The 17,932-nt window shown below is 43.8% G+C and overlaps 1 protein-coding gene across 1 annotated transcript in view; it reads left to right on the top strand.

The window, feature by feature from the left end:
• The window catches only part of DNAH9 (dynein axonemal heavy chain 9), a 374,844-nt gene that overhangs the window by 241,742 nt on the left and 115,170 nt on the right, over positions 1-17,932 (top strand). Inside the window, exon 56 of the mRNA XM_026654587.1 lies at positions 15,772-15,936. Coding sequence (XP_026510372.1) covers positions 15,772-15,936 — 165 coding nt within the window. The remainder of the gene's footprint in view (positions 1-15,771; positions 15,937-17,932) is intronic.

Raw genomic sequence — 17,932 nt, 5'->3', positions numbered from 1 at the left:
AGCAGCCCAAAGAGACTGGATGTGTGTGTCAAGAATCTGACCCTTTTCCTCACAAGTCTACATAAACTTCTAAATCTGTGCACATCTCTTTAAAGTCTAAGGCCCTGCATGAGGTTCAAAATCAGTTGATTCAGCAAAAGAACGATCTGACTTGATCACTGAACATATTATTGGTGGGGGTGTAGAGATATTTTTTCCAGGTGTGTTTGGGTTAGAAATAAACACCAATATGATTGCTGAACAAATTCCACTTCTTGGTAAAAGCTGGAGTATGCAACTAACAGCTAAATAGTTTTTAATTACTGCACATGTCAGGTGGGCGGCTGTTGAGCCCTCCCAGCCTGCTTCACATTCTCAGAAAGAGAAATGAACAAGTGTCAGTGTGTGGAACATGATATCAAGTTATGAAAGCATCAACTTCATTGGCCTAAAGGGAAAAGAGTTTGACATTGCAACCAAAGAGTTAAGGCATTTCACTGAGCACAAACCTTACTGAGAGATGTTTGACTCTGAAAATCTGTGATCTCATTGGTTAATTAATATTTAAAGTTTATATACAATTTGCAGAGACAGCTTCATGGTATCTCTATTGCAAATCTATCAGTGATGACGTTTTATATAGTTTTGGAAAGGACAGCCATGTACAATTAAAATAAAGCCATCGCATTGGCACAACCTGGAGAATCCAGGGAGTGTTTTATGAGTTTTTGTATATGGAATTTGTTCCCTTTAGCCACAGACAGGTAATTTATCCCCATGTTACAAATATCCAGTGCTGGGAGGCCTCACTCACAATTAACCTTTTCAATGATGTCTGCCTACGCCAGGGTGCACGCTTTGTACCTGATGCCTCTCTGAAATCTCTCATCAAAACTAAGGAGCTAGACAATCAGAGTGGAGGAAAAGGACCGTGAAACAAGAATGAAGCTGTTAATGATTGGCGCTGCTTTGCAAGGGTATAAACAGCACATCAGGACAGAGTGCCTGCAGCATCCTCAGATTGCATAATTATAAGTGGAGCCTGTAGCATTGCCTATAGTTAACGTTGCTCAACACTTCCCATTGTAAGGCCCTGTTTCCAGCTGCTTCTAACTTTGCCAAACTAACTGGTTGAGCTGACAGTTCCCGTGAATATTTCTGGAAAGTTTCAGCAAAAATAGTTCAGCTGCTTCTAAGAACAAAAGTAGGGGAAAATACATCGGTTTGTTGATGTTAATAAAGTTCTTACAGCCGTTTCAGTGTGCAGCTCAGGTGCTTTGAGCAAGAATTTGAAATTTGACAAGGGAGTTGTCTGCATGTCAGGAATGTTCTTTTTACTGTTCCCATGTAGAACCACCCAGTTTGATTTAGATATAAGCCTTGGAAAATCACAGTCTGCTCATGCTCAGTAGAGACCTGTTATATTTGGCAGCTAAATTCCCTGACGATTCCATCTGCACTGAGCACGCTCCAGCCCAGGGATGCAGGGACAGATGAGAAGTTGTTCACCGAGAGATTCACATCTGTATTCCACTCAGGTGTGGAGCCAGTGGTGTCCAGAGCCAGAGAGTTTTCCATACAGTACTTGTCGGGGGGGCACACACACACTATGCCTCTTTGGGCTCCCTCCCAGGGCAATTTAAGAGAGATGCTATCCTGATCCCTCTTAGTTCCTTCTCACTGCCTGAGTCAGAGCTCACCATGTGGTTTACTTCAGAATTGCTATGCAGTTAGAGGGTCCTTTCCTCTGTCTGGTTTTTTGTAGTTATAGCTCAGTAGTAGTACCCACTAGTTAGTGATAGTTTAGATTGTTTCAGGATAGAGCCCAGTGGCATTTGTCACCAGGCTTCAAACACCGGCACTGCCCGTCATGTGGGGTCGCAATCCCAAATAGCAATCCCCACATGCTGCCTTATATGCCTCAGTGAGGGGCATATCAAAGAGAGGGGCAGTATCTATCATTCTTTTAAAAAGACAACACAGATCTCCAGAGACTTATGCCTCAAACAGCACCTCATGTAGCAAGCAATGCGACCTGCTTCAGTGCCAGGGCCTTTGGCCAATCATCCAACCCCACAACTAGCCTCTGAGGGAACAGCAATCTCAGACAAGCCCTTGGACTCAGATTCCTTTCTGCAAAGAAGGGATAGATCCTCCTCAAGATGCTCTCCACAAAAGAGAACCCATAAAGTGGACAGGAACCATTCCAAGTCCCTAAGAGACTCCCTCTCTATGTGAAGGAGGAACTCCAAACATTGCCAGGATTCCTCAGGTGCCCAGGGTAGAGTCTGGCCTTTGTCCTGTGGCTCCCCGTACTGAGATGGGACCTTACTGGTATTATCCTGTCAACTCCAGCACTGTAACAGGGACAGTCAATGAGTTCAATACCAACAGACTCAACTCCAGTACCGGCCTTTTAGGTCCTTTCAATCCTGCAGGCTTTTCAAGTGGCATCTGACCTGCTTAGCCTTTCAATCCTGGGTTCCCTGATGGCACAAGACTCTTTAGTTGAGGATCTGCCTTCAGCCATTCTGGGTCTGTCCAGTTCTGTAACCTGGTACAGAATCCATGGATGATACAGGTACTGGCTTCCAAGTGAAGAGACAATAAGGATGCTTCCCTGGAACTGACTTTGGTTCCACCATTTGCCAGATTGGTACCGTGCCTGACTTTGATTTCTGTGTCAATTGATCGTCCAGCACCTCCAGCTACAGCACTGATTCATTCATTTATTATGAGGCCAGCACCAACTTTTGAGATGCCCCTTCAACATCTCGGGGTGCATCTTGGGTACCAATCTTGGCATTGACGTTTCCATCTACCTCTGGGCTACAGACTCATCAGGACAACTGATGGCCCCTCCACTACATGCAACCTCTACAGAAAGTTCTTTGCATTTTAACTCAGAATCCTCCTCATCATCATCGTCTTCCCTTGCTACTCAAAACTCAGTAAGAGCCTCTAAGTTATCTGTGGAAAGGAATCATTGATACTGAGAATGGAATCACTCTGGTAACAGACACAGGCCATCTTGGCTGAGTCCATACTGGCCTCCAATTCCATATTAATTGCCTGAATGGACCTACTGGAACCTTTGGGTGGAAGTGTCCTCGATTGTTGAGGGACCAGATCTTCAATCTGCTCCAGAGGATGTTGCCCCCAGTAAACCACCCTCTGGAGCTGTTGGTTTCAGGGCAACACTCTCAGGCACTTTCTACTGACCCACCACAGCATCATCCTGAACCTGTGACCCAGGTTCCAGTGCTACTGTCTTCCTCTTTGCCTGATGACTCTTCAGTACCAGATTCCTCCTCTCTCATACCAGAGGACTTCAAGTTTTTCCAGGACCTTTTAAGAAGTATGACAGCAGCATTGGGCATTCAGGCTGAATATGTACAAGACAGTATGCATAAATTTCTGGTAGGGCTGTCGATTAATCGCAGTTAACCCACATGATTAACTCAAAAAATTAATTGCAATTAATCGCAGTTTTAATTGCATGGTTAAACAATAGAAAACTAATTGAAATGTATTAAATATTTGTGGATGTTTTTCTACATTTTCAAATATATTGATTGCAATTACAACACAGAATTCAAAGTGTACACTGTTCACTTTATATTTTTATTATTCATAGATTCATAGATTCATAGATTCTAGGACTGGAAGGGACCTCGAGAGGTCATCGAGTCCAGTCCCCTGCCCGCATGGCAGGACCAAATACTGTCTAGACCATCCCTGATAGACATTTATCTAACCTACTCTTAAATATCTCCAGAGATGGGGATTCCACAACCTCCCTAGGCAATTTATTCCAATGTTTAACCACCCTGACAGTTAGGAACTTTTTCCTAATGTCCAACCTAGACCTCCCTTGCTGCAGTTTAAGCCCATTGCTTCTTGTTCTATCCTCAGAGGCTAAGGTGAACAAGTTTTCTCCCTCCTCCTTATGACACCCTTTTAGATACCTGAAAACTGCTATCATGTCCCCTCTCAGTCTTCTCTTTTCCAAACTAAACAAACCCAATTCTTTCAGCCTTCCTTCATAGGTCATGTTCTCCAGACCTTTAATCATTCTTGTTGCTCTTCTCTGGACCCTTTCCAATTTCTCCACATCTTTCTTGAAATGCGGTGCCCAGAACTGGACACAATACTCCAGCTGAGGCCTAACCAGAGCAGAGTAGAGCGGAAGAATGACTTCTCGTGTCTTGCTCACAACACACCTGTTAATACATCCCAGAATCACGTTTGCTTTTTTTGCAACAGCATCACACTGTTGACTCATATTTAGCTTGTGGTCCACTATAACCCCTAGATCCCTTTCTGCCGTACTCCTTCCTAGACAGTCTCTTCCCATTCTGTATGTGTGAAACTGATTTTTTCTTCCTAAGTGGAGCACTTTGCATTTATCTTTGTTAAACTTCATCCTGTTTAACTCAGACCATTTCTCCAATTTGTCCAGATCATTTTGAATTATGACCCTGTCCTCCAAAGCAGTTGCAATCCCTCCCAGTTTGGTATCATCCGCAAACTTAATAATCGTACTTTCTATACCAATATCTAAGTCGTTAATGAAGATATTGAACAGAGCCGGTCCCAAAACAGACCCCTGCGGAACCCCACTCGTTATGCCTTTCCAGCAGGATTGGGAACCATTAATAACAACTCTCTGAGTACGGTTATCCAGCCAGTTATGCACCCACCTTATAGTAGCCCCATCTAAATTGTATTTGCCTAGTTTGTCGATAAGAATATCATGCGAGACCGTATCAAATGCCTTACTAAAGTCTAGGTATACCACATCCACAGCTTCTCCCTTATCCACAAGACTCGTTATCCTATCGAAGAAAGCTATCAGATTGGTTTGACATGATTTGTTCTTTACAAATCCATGCTGGCTGTTCCCTATCACCTTACCACCTTCCAAGTGTTTGCAGATGATTTCCTTAATTACTTGCTCCATTATCTTCCCTGGCACAGAAGTTAAACTATCTGGTCTGTAGTTTCCTGGGTTGTTTTTATTTCCCTTTTTATAGATGGGCACTATATTTGCCCTTTTCCAGTCTTCTGGAATCTCTCCCGTCTCCCATGATTTTCCAAAGATAATAGCTAGAGGCTCAGATACCTCCTCTATTAGCTCCTTGAGTATTCTAGGATGCATTTCATCAGGCCCTGGTGACTTGCAGGCATCTAACTTTTCTAAGTGATTTTTAACTTGTTCTTTTTTTATTTTATCTGCTAAACCTACCCCCTTCCCATTAGCATTCACTAGGTTAGGCATTCCTTCAGACTTCTCGGTGAAGACCGAAACAAAGAAGTCATTAAGCATCTCTGCCATTTCCAAGTTTCCTGTTACTGTTTCTCCCTCTTCACTAAGCAGTGGGCCTACCCTGTCTTTGGTCTTCCTCTTGGTTCTAATGTATTGATAAAAAGTCTTCTTGTTCCCCTTTATTCCCTTAGCTAGTTTGAGCTCAAATATTTGCACAGATATTACAAATATTTGCACTGTAAAAATGATAAAAGAAATAGTATTTTTCAAGTCCTCATACAAGTACTGTAGTGCAATCTCTTTATCGTGAAAGTGCAACTTACAAATGTAGAGTTTTTTGTTACATAGCTGCATTAAAAAACAAAACAATATAAAACTTTAGCGCCTACAAGTCCACTCAGTCCTACTTCTTGTTCAGCCAATTGCTAAGACAAACAAGTTTGGTTACATTTACGGGACATAATACTGCCTGCTTCTTATTTACAATGTCACATGAAAGTAAGAACAGGCATACGCATGGCACTTTTGTAGTCGGCATTGCAAGGTATTTACATCCCAGATATGCTAAACATTCATATACCCTTCATGCTTTGGCCACCATTCCAGAGGACATGCTTCCATGCTGATGACGCTTGTTAAAAAAATAAAGTGTTAATTACATTTGTGACTGAACTCCTTGGGGGAGAATTGTATGTCTCCTGCTCTGTTTTACCTGCATTCTGCCATATATTTGATGTTATAGCCATTTTGGATGATGACTCAGCACATGTTCATTTCAAGGACACTTTCACTGCAGATTTGATAAAACGCAAAGAAGGCACCAATATGAGATTTCTAAAGAAAGCTACAGCACTCGACTCAAGATTTAAGAATTTGAAGTACCTTCCAAAATCTGAGAGGGATGAGATGTGGAACCACGCTTTCAGAAGTCTTAAAAGAGCAAAACTCTGATGCAGAAACTACAAAACCCAAACCATCAAAAAAGAAAATCAAGCTTCTGTTGATGGCATCTGACTCATGATGATGAAAATGAACATGCATCGATCGGCACTGCTTTGAATCATTATTGAGTAGAACCTGTCAACAGCCTGGATGAAAGTCCTCTGGAATATTGGTCGAAGCATGAAGGGACGTGAATCTTTAGCGCATCTGGCATGTAAATATCTTGCGATGTCAGCTACAGCAGTGCAATGTGAATGCCTGTTCTCAGTTTGAGGTGACGTAAACAAGAAGCGGGCAGCATTATCTGTTGTAAATATAAACAAATTCGTCTGAGCGATTAGGGAACAAGAAGTAGGACTGAGTGGACTTGTAGGCTCTAAAATTTTACATTGTTTTGTGTTTGAATGCAGGGGTTTTTTTTTTTTTACATAATTCTACATTTGTGAGTTCAGTGTTCATGATAAAGAGATTTTACTACAGTACTCGTAATGGAAATTGAAAAATACTAATTCTTTTGTTTTTTACAGTGCAAATATTTGTAATAAAAAATAAAGAAAGTGAGCAGTATACTTTGTATTCTGTTATAATTGAAATCAATATATTTGAAAATGTAGAAAACATCCAAAAATATTTAAATGAATGGTATTCTATTATTTATCAGCGTGATTAATCACACAATTAATCACATTTTTTTTTAAATCATTCAATTAATCGTGATTAATTTTTTTAGTTGCTTGACAGCCCTAGTTTCTGGACATCTTGCAATCATCAGCCCCTGGGAGGCTTGCTCTCTCAATAAATGAAGCGCTTTTGGAGCCCACAATAATTTAGTGGAATACATTGGCTTCCATAGCTCCCACTGCTAAGCATACTGAAAAACACTTCCATGTTCCTATTCATGGCTCCGAGTGTTTTTATTCCTACTCACCTCCCAACACCCTGGTGGTCACTGCTGCCAATTAAAGATCTTGTCAGGGCAGGTACAAGTCTACACACAAGGAAAAGAGTCCAAAAGACTTGTTTTGTTGGGAGAAAGATTTATTCGACTCTGTTATTACAGATGCACATAGCTAATCAACCAGTGCTTCTGCTGAAGTATGATTTTCTAAATTGGCCTCATCAAAATTTGTTAATAAACTCCCTGAGGATGCATGAAATGAGTTAAAAACCTTTCTTGCAGAGGCTCATCAAAAGTCACTCCAGCTGGTGCTTGACATCACAGATGTTTCCTCCAGAGTCATGCCTTCTGCAATAGCAATGAAAAGGGCCTCATGGCTGCTGAACTCTGGTATAGCCCCAGACATTCTGCAGGCTTTAAAGGACCTGTCTTGATGGTCACTCCCTCTTTTACGATAAGATTGATGAGACCTTAAAATAATTCAGGGATTCCAAAGCTACAATATGACCATTAGGAGTCTATCCTCCAGTCACTAAAAGTTGGCAGTACAGACCTCAAGAGCAGCAACAGCTATGGTATGGTCAGCTGTTCTACAGGCAACCAACATACCCTGCTAGACAATGTAACTTCTCTAAGAAGAGACAAAAGTCTCAGAGGCTGGCGTCAGAGTTCTGTGTGGTGGTTGTGTCACAACCTCACATTTAGTCTTAGCCTAGTTTATTGTACATAGTTAGTAGTTAATAGATAGTGTTAGTGTTCCCCAGTGATGCCCGCACCAGAGTTTAAACATTGCCCTTCATGCAGAGGGGTGATCCCCAACGTGACTCCCACATGCAGTGCTTGCTTTGCCTCGGTGAGGCTGACCTTGAAGAGTGTCGTTCGATCTGTATATTGCTTAAGAAGCAAACTCAAATAGCATGGAATCTTTGCCTCAAGCAGCATCTGCTTGAACAAGCCATGTGGCCTGATCTGGCCTCCAGGTGTCCAATGACTCCAGTACTGACAAAGGTGAAGCCGTACCGACTGTATCCTCACTGCTAGTCCAGGACTTGCACCTCGGCACTGCGCCAAGATGCTCCCCTCCCCATGGTGGGCACAGAGCTGGTACCGGAATTGGTGAGGGGAACCTTGGCAGCAAGAGCCTCTTTGGCCCTGCTGCATTCAATGCTGCAGGTGCGCCTATGGCGGTTCTCATCACCCTCAACATCGACACCTGCATGCTTGGAACTGATGATATTGCCTTTATCGGGGGCACCAATTCCTGCCTCGCTCTGGGTAACGGATGAATTGGACCACCTATTGGCTCCCTCTGCCCATATTACTGAGATCCCGGGGCTCTGATTCCCAGTCAGTCTCGTCATCCTCCCACTCCACATCACCTGATGAACTCCGCAGGATGCCAATGGATCAGTATGGCTCACAGAGTTGGTGTGTGCCCTGTGGTTGGTACAGAAATCCCTGGGCTTGGTCTCTCCCAGTCACCAATGCCCTACCCATGTCAGTGGCCTCCTTGGACTCAGTGGGATGCACCTTTCTTGTGGAGATCCCGCTCTTCATCCCATTCAAAGTTGAAGTCACCCACCAGGTCAACGATGGTGGCTTTGCATCAGTCACAAGTGCAGGTATTGGCTGTCTTCCTCCCCACGATGCTGCCAGAGTCCTCCCTTCCAGGTATATCTTCCCAGAATTGAGAGCCAGTTTTGGCTCAGACAAGAACTTTGTCCTCATCACCAGATGATGCCGTGTTGCCTGATTCATTCTCCCCTGCTATTCTGCAGGACTTTAAGGCATACCAGGAGCTTTAACACTATATAGCCACATCTCCTCGAGCCCACAAGAGTCCTGTGGAGTACACTGGGCTTGCTACCACCAGTGGCTAAGTGCATGGAAAAGCCCTACTTTTTTCCTGTGTATGGCATTGAGGTGTTCTATTCCCACCCAGCCCAAATTCCCTGATTGTAATGGTGGTAAACAACATGGCTTGGCAGGGTAGGTTCAAGTCTACCTCCAAGCATAGGGACTCCAAGTGATTGGATCTTCTGGACCAGAAGATCTATAGACCTCATTGTCCCTGCAGATGAGAATCACAAATCAACAAGCTTTGCTGTCCAAGTGTGATTTTCTCAACTGGTCAGCTATATCTAAATTCAAGAACCAGTTGCCCAAGGCCTTGTGTGAGTCGTTCCAGGCATTCATTGGGACACAGATACGTTTACGGACCATTATGCTATTATCACATCTTCCAGAGCAGACGCAGGCCTTGGAAGGGTGGTCCTGCAATCTCCATTCCAGTAGACTCTGAGCCCTGCCTCCAGACTGGGGTACTGCTTGTGAATCACCTAATAGAATGCATGTCCTCATCTACTCGAAGAAGAACCATAGTTATAGTAAGTAACCATTTCTTTCAGCCATGCTGATGACCCATTTGGGTATCAGTGTGATTCCACATGATGGAATTTCTGCACTTTCAGTTTCCCTTTATAAAAGTTTTTGGGTGTAATTTTTAGGTTATATTAAAAAAATAATAATGTCACAAAATCATAGATTCATAGACTCCAAGGCCAGAAGGGACCATTGTAATCATCAGCGCTGACTTCTGATACAGCCCACGGAATTTTCCTGAAATAATTTCTAGAGCAGATATTTTAGAAAACATCTAAGCTTGATTTAAAAATCATGAGTGATGGACAATCCACCACACCCCTTGGTAAATTGTTCTAATGATTAATTATTCCCACTGTTAAAAATGTATGCCTTATTTGCAATCTGAATTTGTCTATCTTCAACTTTCAGCCATTGGATCATGTTAGATCTTTCTCTGCTAGATTGAAGAGCCCATTATCAAATATTTGTTCCCATGTAGGTACTGACAGACTGTAATCAAGTCACCCCCTAACTTTCTCTTTGTTAAGTTAAATAGATTGAGCTCCTTGAAATTATCACGTTAGGGCAAACCCTCTTCTAATCCTTTAATTGCTCTAATGAATTATCAGATAATTCAAGCACTCAAAAACTAGGAACCCCCAGTATGCAGATATGTATGCATTTTGATACAGTCTTGAATTACATGCTCACATGCTATTTTTCCACAGGATCTCTTGCCCCACTCAGTGTGCAGGATGGAACATGCTCTCTGAGTGAGCAGTTATGCAATATTTTGTTGTATCCTCCTTGTTCCCTGAATGGCCCCAGGCCTCATTTATTGCACATTATTCAAACCCTGCTCTCGATACAGAACTATTAATTTCCTCTTGGACATTCCATTTAACTTAGCTTTTTGTGTGTAATCCTATTAAGAAAAAGATCAAAATTATTCAAAAACTGGTGGAAAATAATTGAAAAATGTAGATAAACTGTTACATGCAGATAAAAAGGTCCAAGTCACTGATTCAGAATGACCTAGAATGCTCTACTTGCAGTGTATTGGACTAGCCTGGCACCATTAGCTGATTCATTACTATTCATTACTGTTAAGAGGCACAAAGTCGAGAGATAATAGTTCTGCCATTGTCTCTAAAGATTGTGATAGAAGAAAACGAGTAAGGCAGTACAATTCCCGAACTACTGGATTAGACTGGGTACTTATGAACTGCATGGGTGGGATTAGGAGAAAGTTTAATTCTAAAATTAGTAACCCTAAAAGGCTTGTTTATTTTTTATTTATAGTAGGTGTAGTTGAGGAGGGCAGTCAGAGTCACGTTACTGCTCCATTCTCTTTTTCACCAGAGCAGGCTATGTGAAGGTCAGATATGTCTGCTACTGCCATCTTCCTGAGTTGGGGTCTGATCCAGCTCCCACTGAAGTCAATCGAAAGACTCCCATTGATTTCCGTGGGGTTGGAACAGATCCTAACTCATGAGAACTCCTGAAATCGGCAGCTATCGACAGTTTATGAGAAGTCTCACATCCAAATTCCAGCGGAAGGCAAGGTGGCTCACCCCCTGGATTGATGGTCTGTTTAAGCCATCCCAACACCTTTTGCTTATCCCTGTCTCTGTCCTGGCAATGTCTTAACATGCTGATGGACTTTACCAAGTCCTGCCATAGGATTTGAGTTGTGGTGGCTAATGAGAAATTGAAGCAAGGAAAGGTTCATTATTCCTCCCCCAAACACAAGAAGAAATATCAATTTGCTTGGGAGAAAATTATATTCCTCTGTCCATACTTCAAATGAGAGGGATACATTTGGCATTGGAGGTATTGGCATGGAACTGGCATGGTACAAACCCTTGTCTTGGGACAGAGTTATTGCTTTAGGAAACCAGTTTCCAGAAGAAATGAATAGAAGAAGCTGAGTGGTTGTGTCTGGATGTCAGGAGGTGTCAGGAGTCTGTGGAATACAGTGATATTACAACGGAGACAGCCAAAGATTCTAGATCAACCTTGAGATTTCGGATCTGTATCAACCCCCTAAAAGGTCAAAGACGGGTTTCCATTATGAACGAAAGGGTCGAGCATAGCTATCATCTGAATGCTTCCAGAGACCCAGGAGTATGCTCTAGCAGGCAACAATTCACTGCGACTACGACCCCCTACTGTCCACAGGCCTGAGTATTGATATGTGAAAGGCTACGAGGAGGCTCCAGTGTTAATGGGATTCCAACTAGATGCCAGGGATGGATGTACTTCCCAAGGATGTTGAGCTATACAGACAATCTACTCCAAAAATTGACCTTTATCTTTACAGCTATATTGGAAAACCATTACCCTGAACAGGACGAGGAGGTGGGCTGCTCCTGGCGGGGTTGGAGAGAGAGGCCTTGACAAAAGAACTAGAGCAGCAGCATCACTGAATGGAATGAGCTTTTTAGACTCTTGGGAAAGGCTGCTGTTTGCCGGCTCAGCTAGGCAGGCACAGCAGCTTTGATCTCTGACAATAGTTGCACATATAGAGAAATCCAATTCCTTCATCTGTCAGTGAGGCTTGAGGGGGTGGCAGTTTGTGAGTCCTGAGGAGAGCTAGCCCATAGAAGGGATTAACTTTTGGTGGTGGGACAAAACATAAAATGCCCCATGATAACCTGTTTTTTTCAGAAATTCCGTTTTCATTGTAGTATATGAAATATCAAACTATGGACAATTCCATTGTACAAATAACTAACCATAGTTTCAGTGACATTAAAAACAATAGCATAACAGACCAGTAATCAGGTATAGACATCTGTGGGGAATACAGCATCCTGTGCAGTTCATTGTTTGCACTTAAGGGCATTACATAGGAATTATGAGCTATTAGAGCAAAAAAAATAATAATAATAAAGCATCCGTCCTTATTCATAACTCCAGGGCCTCCACCTCACATTCTAGACCACTAATAGCCTGCAAAATGTCATTTTAAATGCAGGCCATGTTTGAATGACAGGAAAATTAAAGGTCTTGAGAACATGACCTATGAAGGAAGGCTGAAAGAATTGGGTTTGTTTAGTTTGGAAAAGAGAAGACTGAGAGGGGACATGATAGCAGTTTTCAGGTATCTAAAAGGGTGTCATAAGGAGGAGGGAGAAAACTTGTTCACCTTAGCCTCTAAGGATAGAACAAGAAGCAATGGGCTTAAACTGCAGCAAGGGAGGTCTAGGTTGGACATTAGGAAAAAGTTCCTAACTGTCAGGGTGGTTAAACACTGGAATAAATTGCCTAGGGAGGTTGTGGAATCTCCATCTCTGGAGATATTTAAGAGTAGGTTAGATAAATGTCTATCAGGGATGGTCTAGACAGTATTTGGTCCTGCCATGCGGGCAGGGGACTGGACTCGATGACCTCTCGAGGTCCCTTCCAGTCCTAGAATCTATGAATCTATGAATCTATGAACATGCAAAATTATAGCCAAATCAGTTTTCTGTGTCAAAAAACTTATAAAATATTTACTTCCTTGGGCAAAGTCCTGCATGTAATGCCCAAGAAATAAGTCCCTGAAAACGAGGATTTCTAGTTGGAATGTCAACAACCTGCACACTTCAGTGCATTAGCTGTTCTACATACTGTAGGTGCTGCATTGATACGGAACATGTGTACAGTGTGTGTGTGTGTGTGTGTGTGTGTGTGTGAATAACATATGCAATATTTCAGTCCAGCATTTTGGAAGATTTAAAGTTGATTTATTATCAATGAAAGGTTCAGAACAGATAGCCTGAACTCCTCTATATACAAAACAAATACCACTTGGGGAGCAATGCAGGGCTCCTGGTACATAACTCCTCAGCCTTGGACTGATTGGGGTTTAAGAATAAGAGGAAAGTTTGGTTTCCATGGACCATTCTATCTCTTGTCTCATAAATGAGATTATCAACCACAGTGAGGGTAGAAATGCTGCTTTCTGATGGCATGGATGCCTGTGTGCCTGGAATGAGCTCAGAGAACCAGATCATTTCATACTGACACTGAATTGCCATCTGATGGCAGCTTTGACCTCAGGCTTGCTCCAAGTGCATTTGAAATCTCTGTCTTTAGTTAGAATTGGGTTGGATCCTTAGTGCTAAAAAGCTCCTTTTCTGTTGCCAGTTCTTTGAGCCACAAAGCGATGCTACTTCAATACAGTCTGGGGATTTAAATGCCTTCATCTTTCAAAGGGCTTCTCTATGTGCTAAAATATTTGTGATTATTTCCTTTTGACAGCACAGTAGCAGAAAGGCCAAGCTTATATTATACCCAGCAGTGCACAAGACAGGTGCATGGTTTGCCATGGGATATTTTCTCTGATAGTGTTTGTAGTGGTTCAGCAGCGGGGTTCCTCTCGCTCCGGGTCTGTAGGAGGCCAGTCCGCCTCACGACGTCTCTGGGTGTCACCTGTCGTGGGGAATTAGTGGCGTGGCAAGAGTCTATAGCTCGGGCCCAAGAATCTATTAGGGGCTGAGCAAGAAACACAGTTAAGTAGACTGGACCCATAGGGCGGGGCAGGGCAAGGGGAGTCTATAGCTCAGGCCTGCAGTCAGGGGCCGAGCAAAAAAGGCAGACAGGTAGCCCAGACCCTCAGTCAGGGCAGGGCAATAAGTCTATAGCTTGTGTTCACGGTCAGGGCCGAGCAGCAAGGGCTTCGTGCATCCTGGCTCTGACTGATGGACGAAAAGTGGTGGCTTCTTGGCCTCAAGAGGGGGAGACAGCCACCCCAGGGTTGGGGCGGCAGGGTGGGGCACAGGCCCATCCACTCCACTGCACCCCGGCCAAGGGCCCTAACAGTGGCAGTGAGATTTGCCACTGGATCAGCGGGGATCCTGACCGCAACAGGTGGTGCTGCAGTTAGACTAGGGTCGGCTGGCTCTGGGCCACTTCCTGACTCCCCATCAGCTTGTACCTGGTCCTGTAGAGGGTTGTCCATATCGTCCGGGTTGAAGACCTGTGGTAGTGCTGGCAGCTCCTCCGCTGTTGGATCAGCGTACGGCTCTGGCCAGTCCTCAGCTCCCCAGGGGCCAGCAGCAGTCTCCAAGCTCGGGTGCAAGCAGGAGGCATCTGGCTCCTCCAGCAGCTGCAGCCCAACTGAGCTTTCAGACCCATCTTTTATACTTCCTGTCCCGCCCACTGACTTCCGGCAGGAGGGGTGAGTGTGGCCTGGCTCCGCCCACCATGGCTCAGTGCAGGGTTCCTCCCCCTCCGAGTCCATGGGAGGCCAGTCCGCCTCACTACAATGTTAAAAAATGAGAATTTGTAAAACAACTGCCCTCTTGGATAATGTACCTTCATCCCAGTACAGGCACTGTGCCCCCTGGCAAAGGCTGAGCAATAGATGCAATCATTTGTGCAAGGGCAGAATCTACTTGTGGAGGGTCACCAAGCTGAGGAAGAGATGCCTTCATTTCACCATAAGCCATGTCTTCTATTAACCATTATTTACAGAGGAAAGATAACGGAGTGGCAGCTGGACACAGAGCAGGTTGTTATGGAGGGATTTGTTGTGTGAAGGAAAACTGTAATTGCACTGTAATTTACAAGGTCTGTACTTCAGCAAGTGGCTATTTAGTTGTTTATATCTGTTTGATTGTCTTGTCTTTTAGATTGTGAACTCTTTGTGTCAGGGACTGTCTTCGATTCTCTGGCACAATAGGGCTCTATCTCTGGGGACTACTTGAATACAAACCATAGTAACAGCTAAGTGGAGGCATTATTGTGCCTTGGGTTATGAAACTGAACTATCTGGCAATGTGTCTTGCACTAATCTCTTTGAATAGAAGTGAACTTTCTGCTTTTTGGCCATTTTTGCTTCTAGTTGTCAGCCTTTTACCCATTTTTCTCTCAGTTCTGAGATGACGTGTGTTGATGTGTCATGGGCAGGGGTACTGGGACCTTTGGGGATGGGAGAGAGTGGCGGCCATGCTAGCAGTGGCGGACTGCACCGAGGGCCATCCTTATCCAGACTGACTCAAGCATGAAACGGGAGGTGTCAGTGGGGAGGGTGCAGGGTGTGTGTACGTGTGAGATCTGACCCAATTCTTTTTCTCCAAACCAGTTTGCACTCTCTTATTTTGAATACATTCCTAGCTGCGGGGCATACATCTCCTGTCCCTTCTCAGTCCGTACATGTTCAGTGTTTCTTGGAGAGAGCTGCATAGTAGGGATTGGATTGATTTCTGCTGCAAAAGGTCATGATAAACACTGGCCTGTGTAAGTGGGTTGTGAAAATTTAAATCTAATGCTGACACGTTGCCCTTGACACTGGTCTGTGGCTAAAACTTGCCTCATTGTTTATTTGCAGTCAGACCTCACAAAGCAGCAGAATGGATTCAAAATCACCTTAAAAACTTTGGAGGACAATTTGCTGTCCCGGCTCTCCTCAGCATCTGGGAACTTCCTCGGGGACACGGCCTTGGTGGAAAACCTGGAGACCACCAAACAGACAGCTGCGGAAATTGAAGAAAAGGTAAAAGCAAAGTCTGGGCCAGAAGAAGGGAACATGGGTGATGTTACTCATCTTAAAGATTAATATGTTCCTCTTGCCCCTTCTGCTGCATAGAGAATCGAAATCAGTATAAATTCCTGTGCTGTCTAATCTGGCTGGCTCTAAGCAGTTCAATTCTTAAGAGCGTGTGTATGTTAAAGGCCTATTTAGGAAGAAGAGAAAATGGCAGTGCCTGATGTAAAACAATAAAACTTAAACACTGTATCGAGATTGGTTACACTGCTGCAGCTTAATACTGTGGCTTTTTTATTTATTTATTTACTTACTTATTTGATTAATTCTGAATACGTTACACTTCCTCAGTTAAGCCAGAATTTTAGCCCAGGTGCAAGCTGGAATCCATTGGTGTTTATGTGATCCAGATTCAATCTGCAGAAACTCAGATGTTTAATACCCATGCAGTTCCCCTGGGTGTAAATTTGGTTTTTAAACCAGTCTGCACTGTCACCATTATTATTTACACAGCTTGTCTTACTGTTTGTACATTTTCCCTGTATCTGTCAGACACAAGTCATCCCTTCCCTATCATTTTGCTGGGGGTTCAAGCATGAACAAGAGCTCTCATTTCTCAGCATGGGACCCCCACCTCGCTGAGAGGCTAACAGTTTCCCCTCCATTCTTAGGCTGTTTCTAACAGCTCTGAATGTAAAATCATATTTATTCTGCTTGACAAAGATATTTTGTTTGAACTCCTACAGGCCTGTCTCAGTCACAAAGAAGAACACAGAGGACATTTTAGCAAGGCTGTGTGAATTCTAGAAACAATTGCCCTCATAGCCTTAAGACTGAGCCATTGATTGATGGTGTCTGGGGAAGCCAAAGCCAGCAGTGTATTTCCCTCTGACTCTGTTTTGTGGGTGGTTTGCCTTCTCATTTGCTTACACCCATTGAAATACTTTATGTACCTCAATCCTCAGCTTTGGAACATTTCAAGTGGCTGTACCTTCCTCACAAACCACTGGGCATGTGAATCAGCCTTGGCTGTGGGGCTGAATCAAGCTCCAGTGGAGAGAATGCAATGTTCTTTCAGCATTTTTCTTTTCCATTCAGAATGCAAGTTTCCAGCAGTTTTAGCTTCTAAAACAAGAACAATCAGATTCCAATTGTGAAGTGGGTCACCACCCACCCTGTTGTACAGGGGCTGAATGTTGGAATTAGACCTCACTTGGGATCCAGTCTATGTGGCCTTTGAGTTGTTTTACTGGCAGGACTCTTGAGAAACATGCTGCAGGTCAACTCCATGCTCATTCTGGAAAGACAATGCTAATGGAATGTGAGGCATAAGAGCCCTTTGATATCTGGCAATGGATCTGGCAATGCAAGAGCTGCCAGGATAATTTCCATGCCCCCTCTCAGAGTTTTGGACCCCTCCATGTTCTGCTCCAGAGATGCCCACTTAGGTCTCACGCCACTAGCTATCCCCCTCTCTATGGCTATGTCTATTCTTATGGTGGTGTGTAGACCACACAGGCCATGCCCACACTTTTCACCACCGTGTGAAGCTACTTGCTGCATTGAAAGGCTCCAGCAGCAGGACACTACGCTGCTAAAAACAGCAGGGTAGATGTGGAAGACACTGCCTGGGCATGTAGAAAGCCAGTGTAGGGTATATACTCTGGGGTTCAGGTGCATAGGGTTCTCTGTTCTACTTGCCTGAGCCATGCCCCACCAACTACATGGCTGTTTATGCCCAAGCTAGCTGGGCATGCAGTGTCTGTATCCTACACACTGCAGTAAGTGTAGAACTACCCAATAGGCAGAGTCCCACAACTGTCTCCCTCCAGACTGGGGATTTAGGTTGAAGTTCCCCTGCCATTCCCTGTGGTTATCCCAGCACATCTGATGTAGCTCAGCACCTGCAGGTTCCATAATAGCGGAGTATCAGTGACCAGCCAGCCTTCACAGAGCGCAGTACATTTATTTACAGAGTAAATAGATCAGGGGTCGGCAACCTTTC

The sequence above is a fragment of the Terrapene carolina genome, unplaced genomic scaffold, assembly GCF_002925995.2.
Source record: "Terrapene carolina triunguis isolate 2854851 unplaced genomic scaffold, T_m_triunguis-2.0 Scaffold192, whole genome shotgun sequence".
Classification (NCBI taxonomy): Eukaryota; Metazoa; Chordata; order Testudines; family Emydidae; genus Terrapene; species Terrapene triunguis.
The sequence above is the reverse complement of the archived record's forward strand: the minus strand, read 5'-3'. Positions and strand labels throughout refer to the sequence as shown.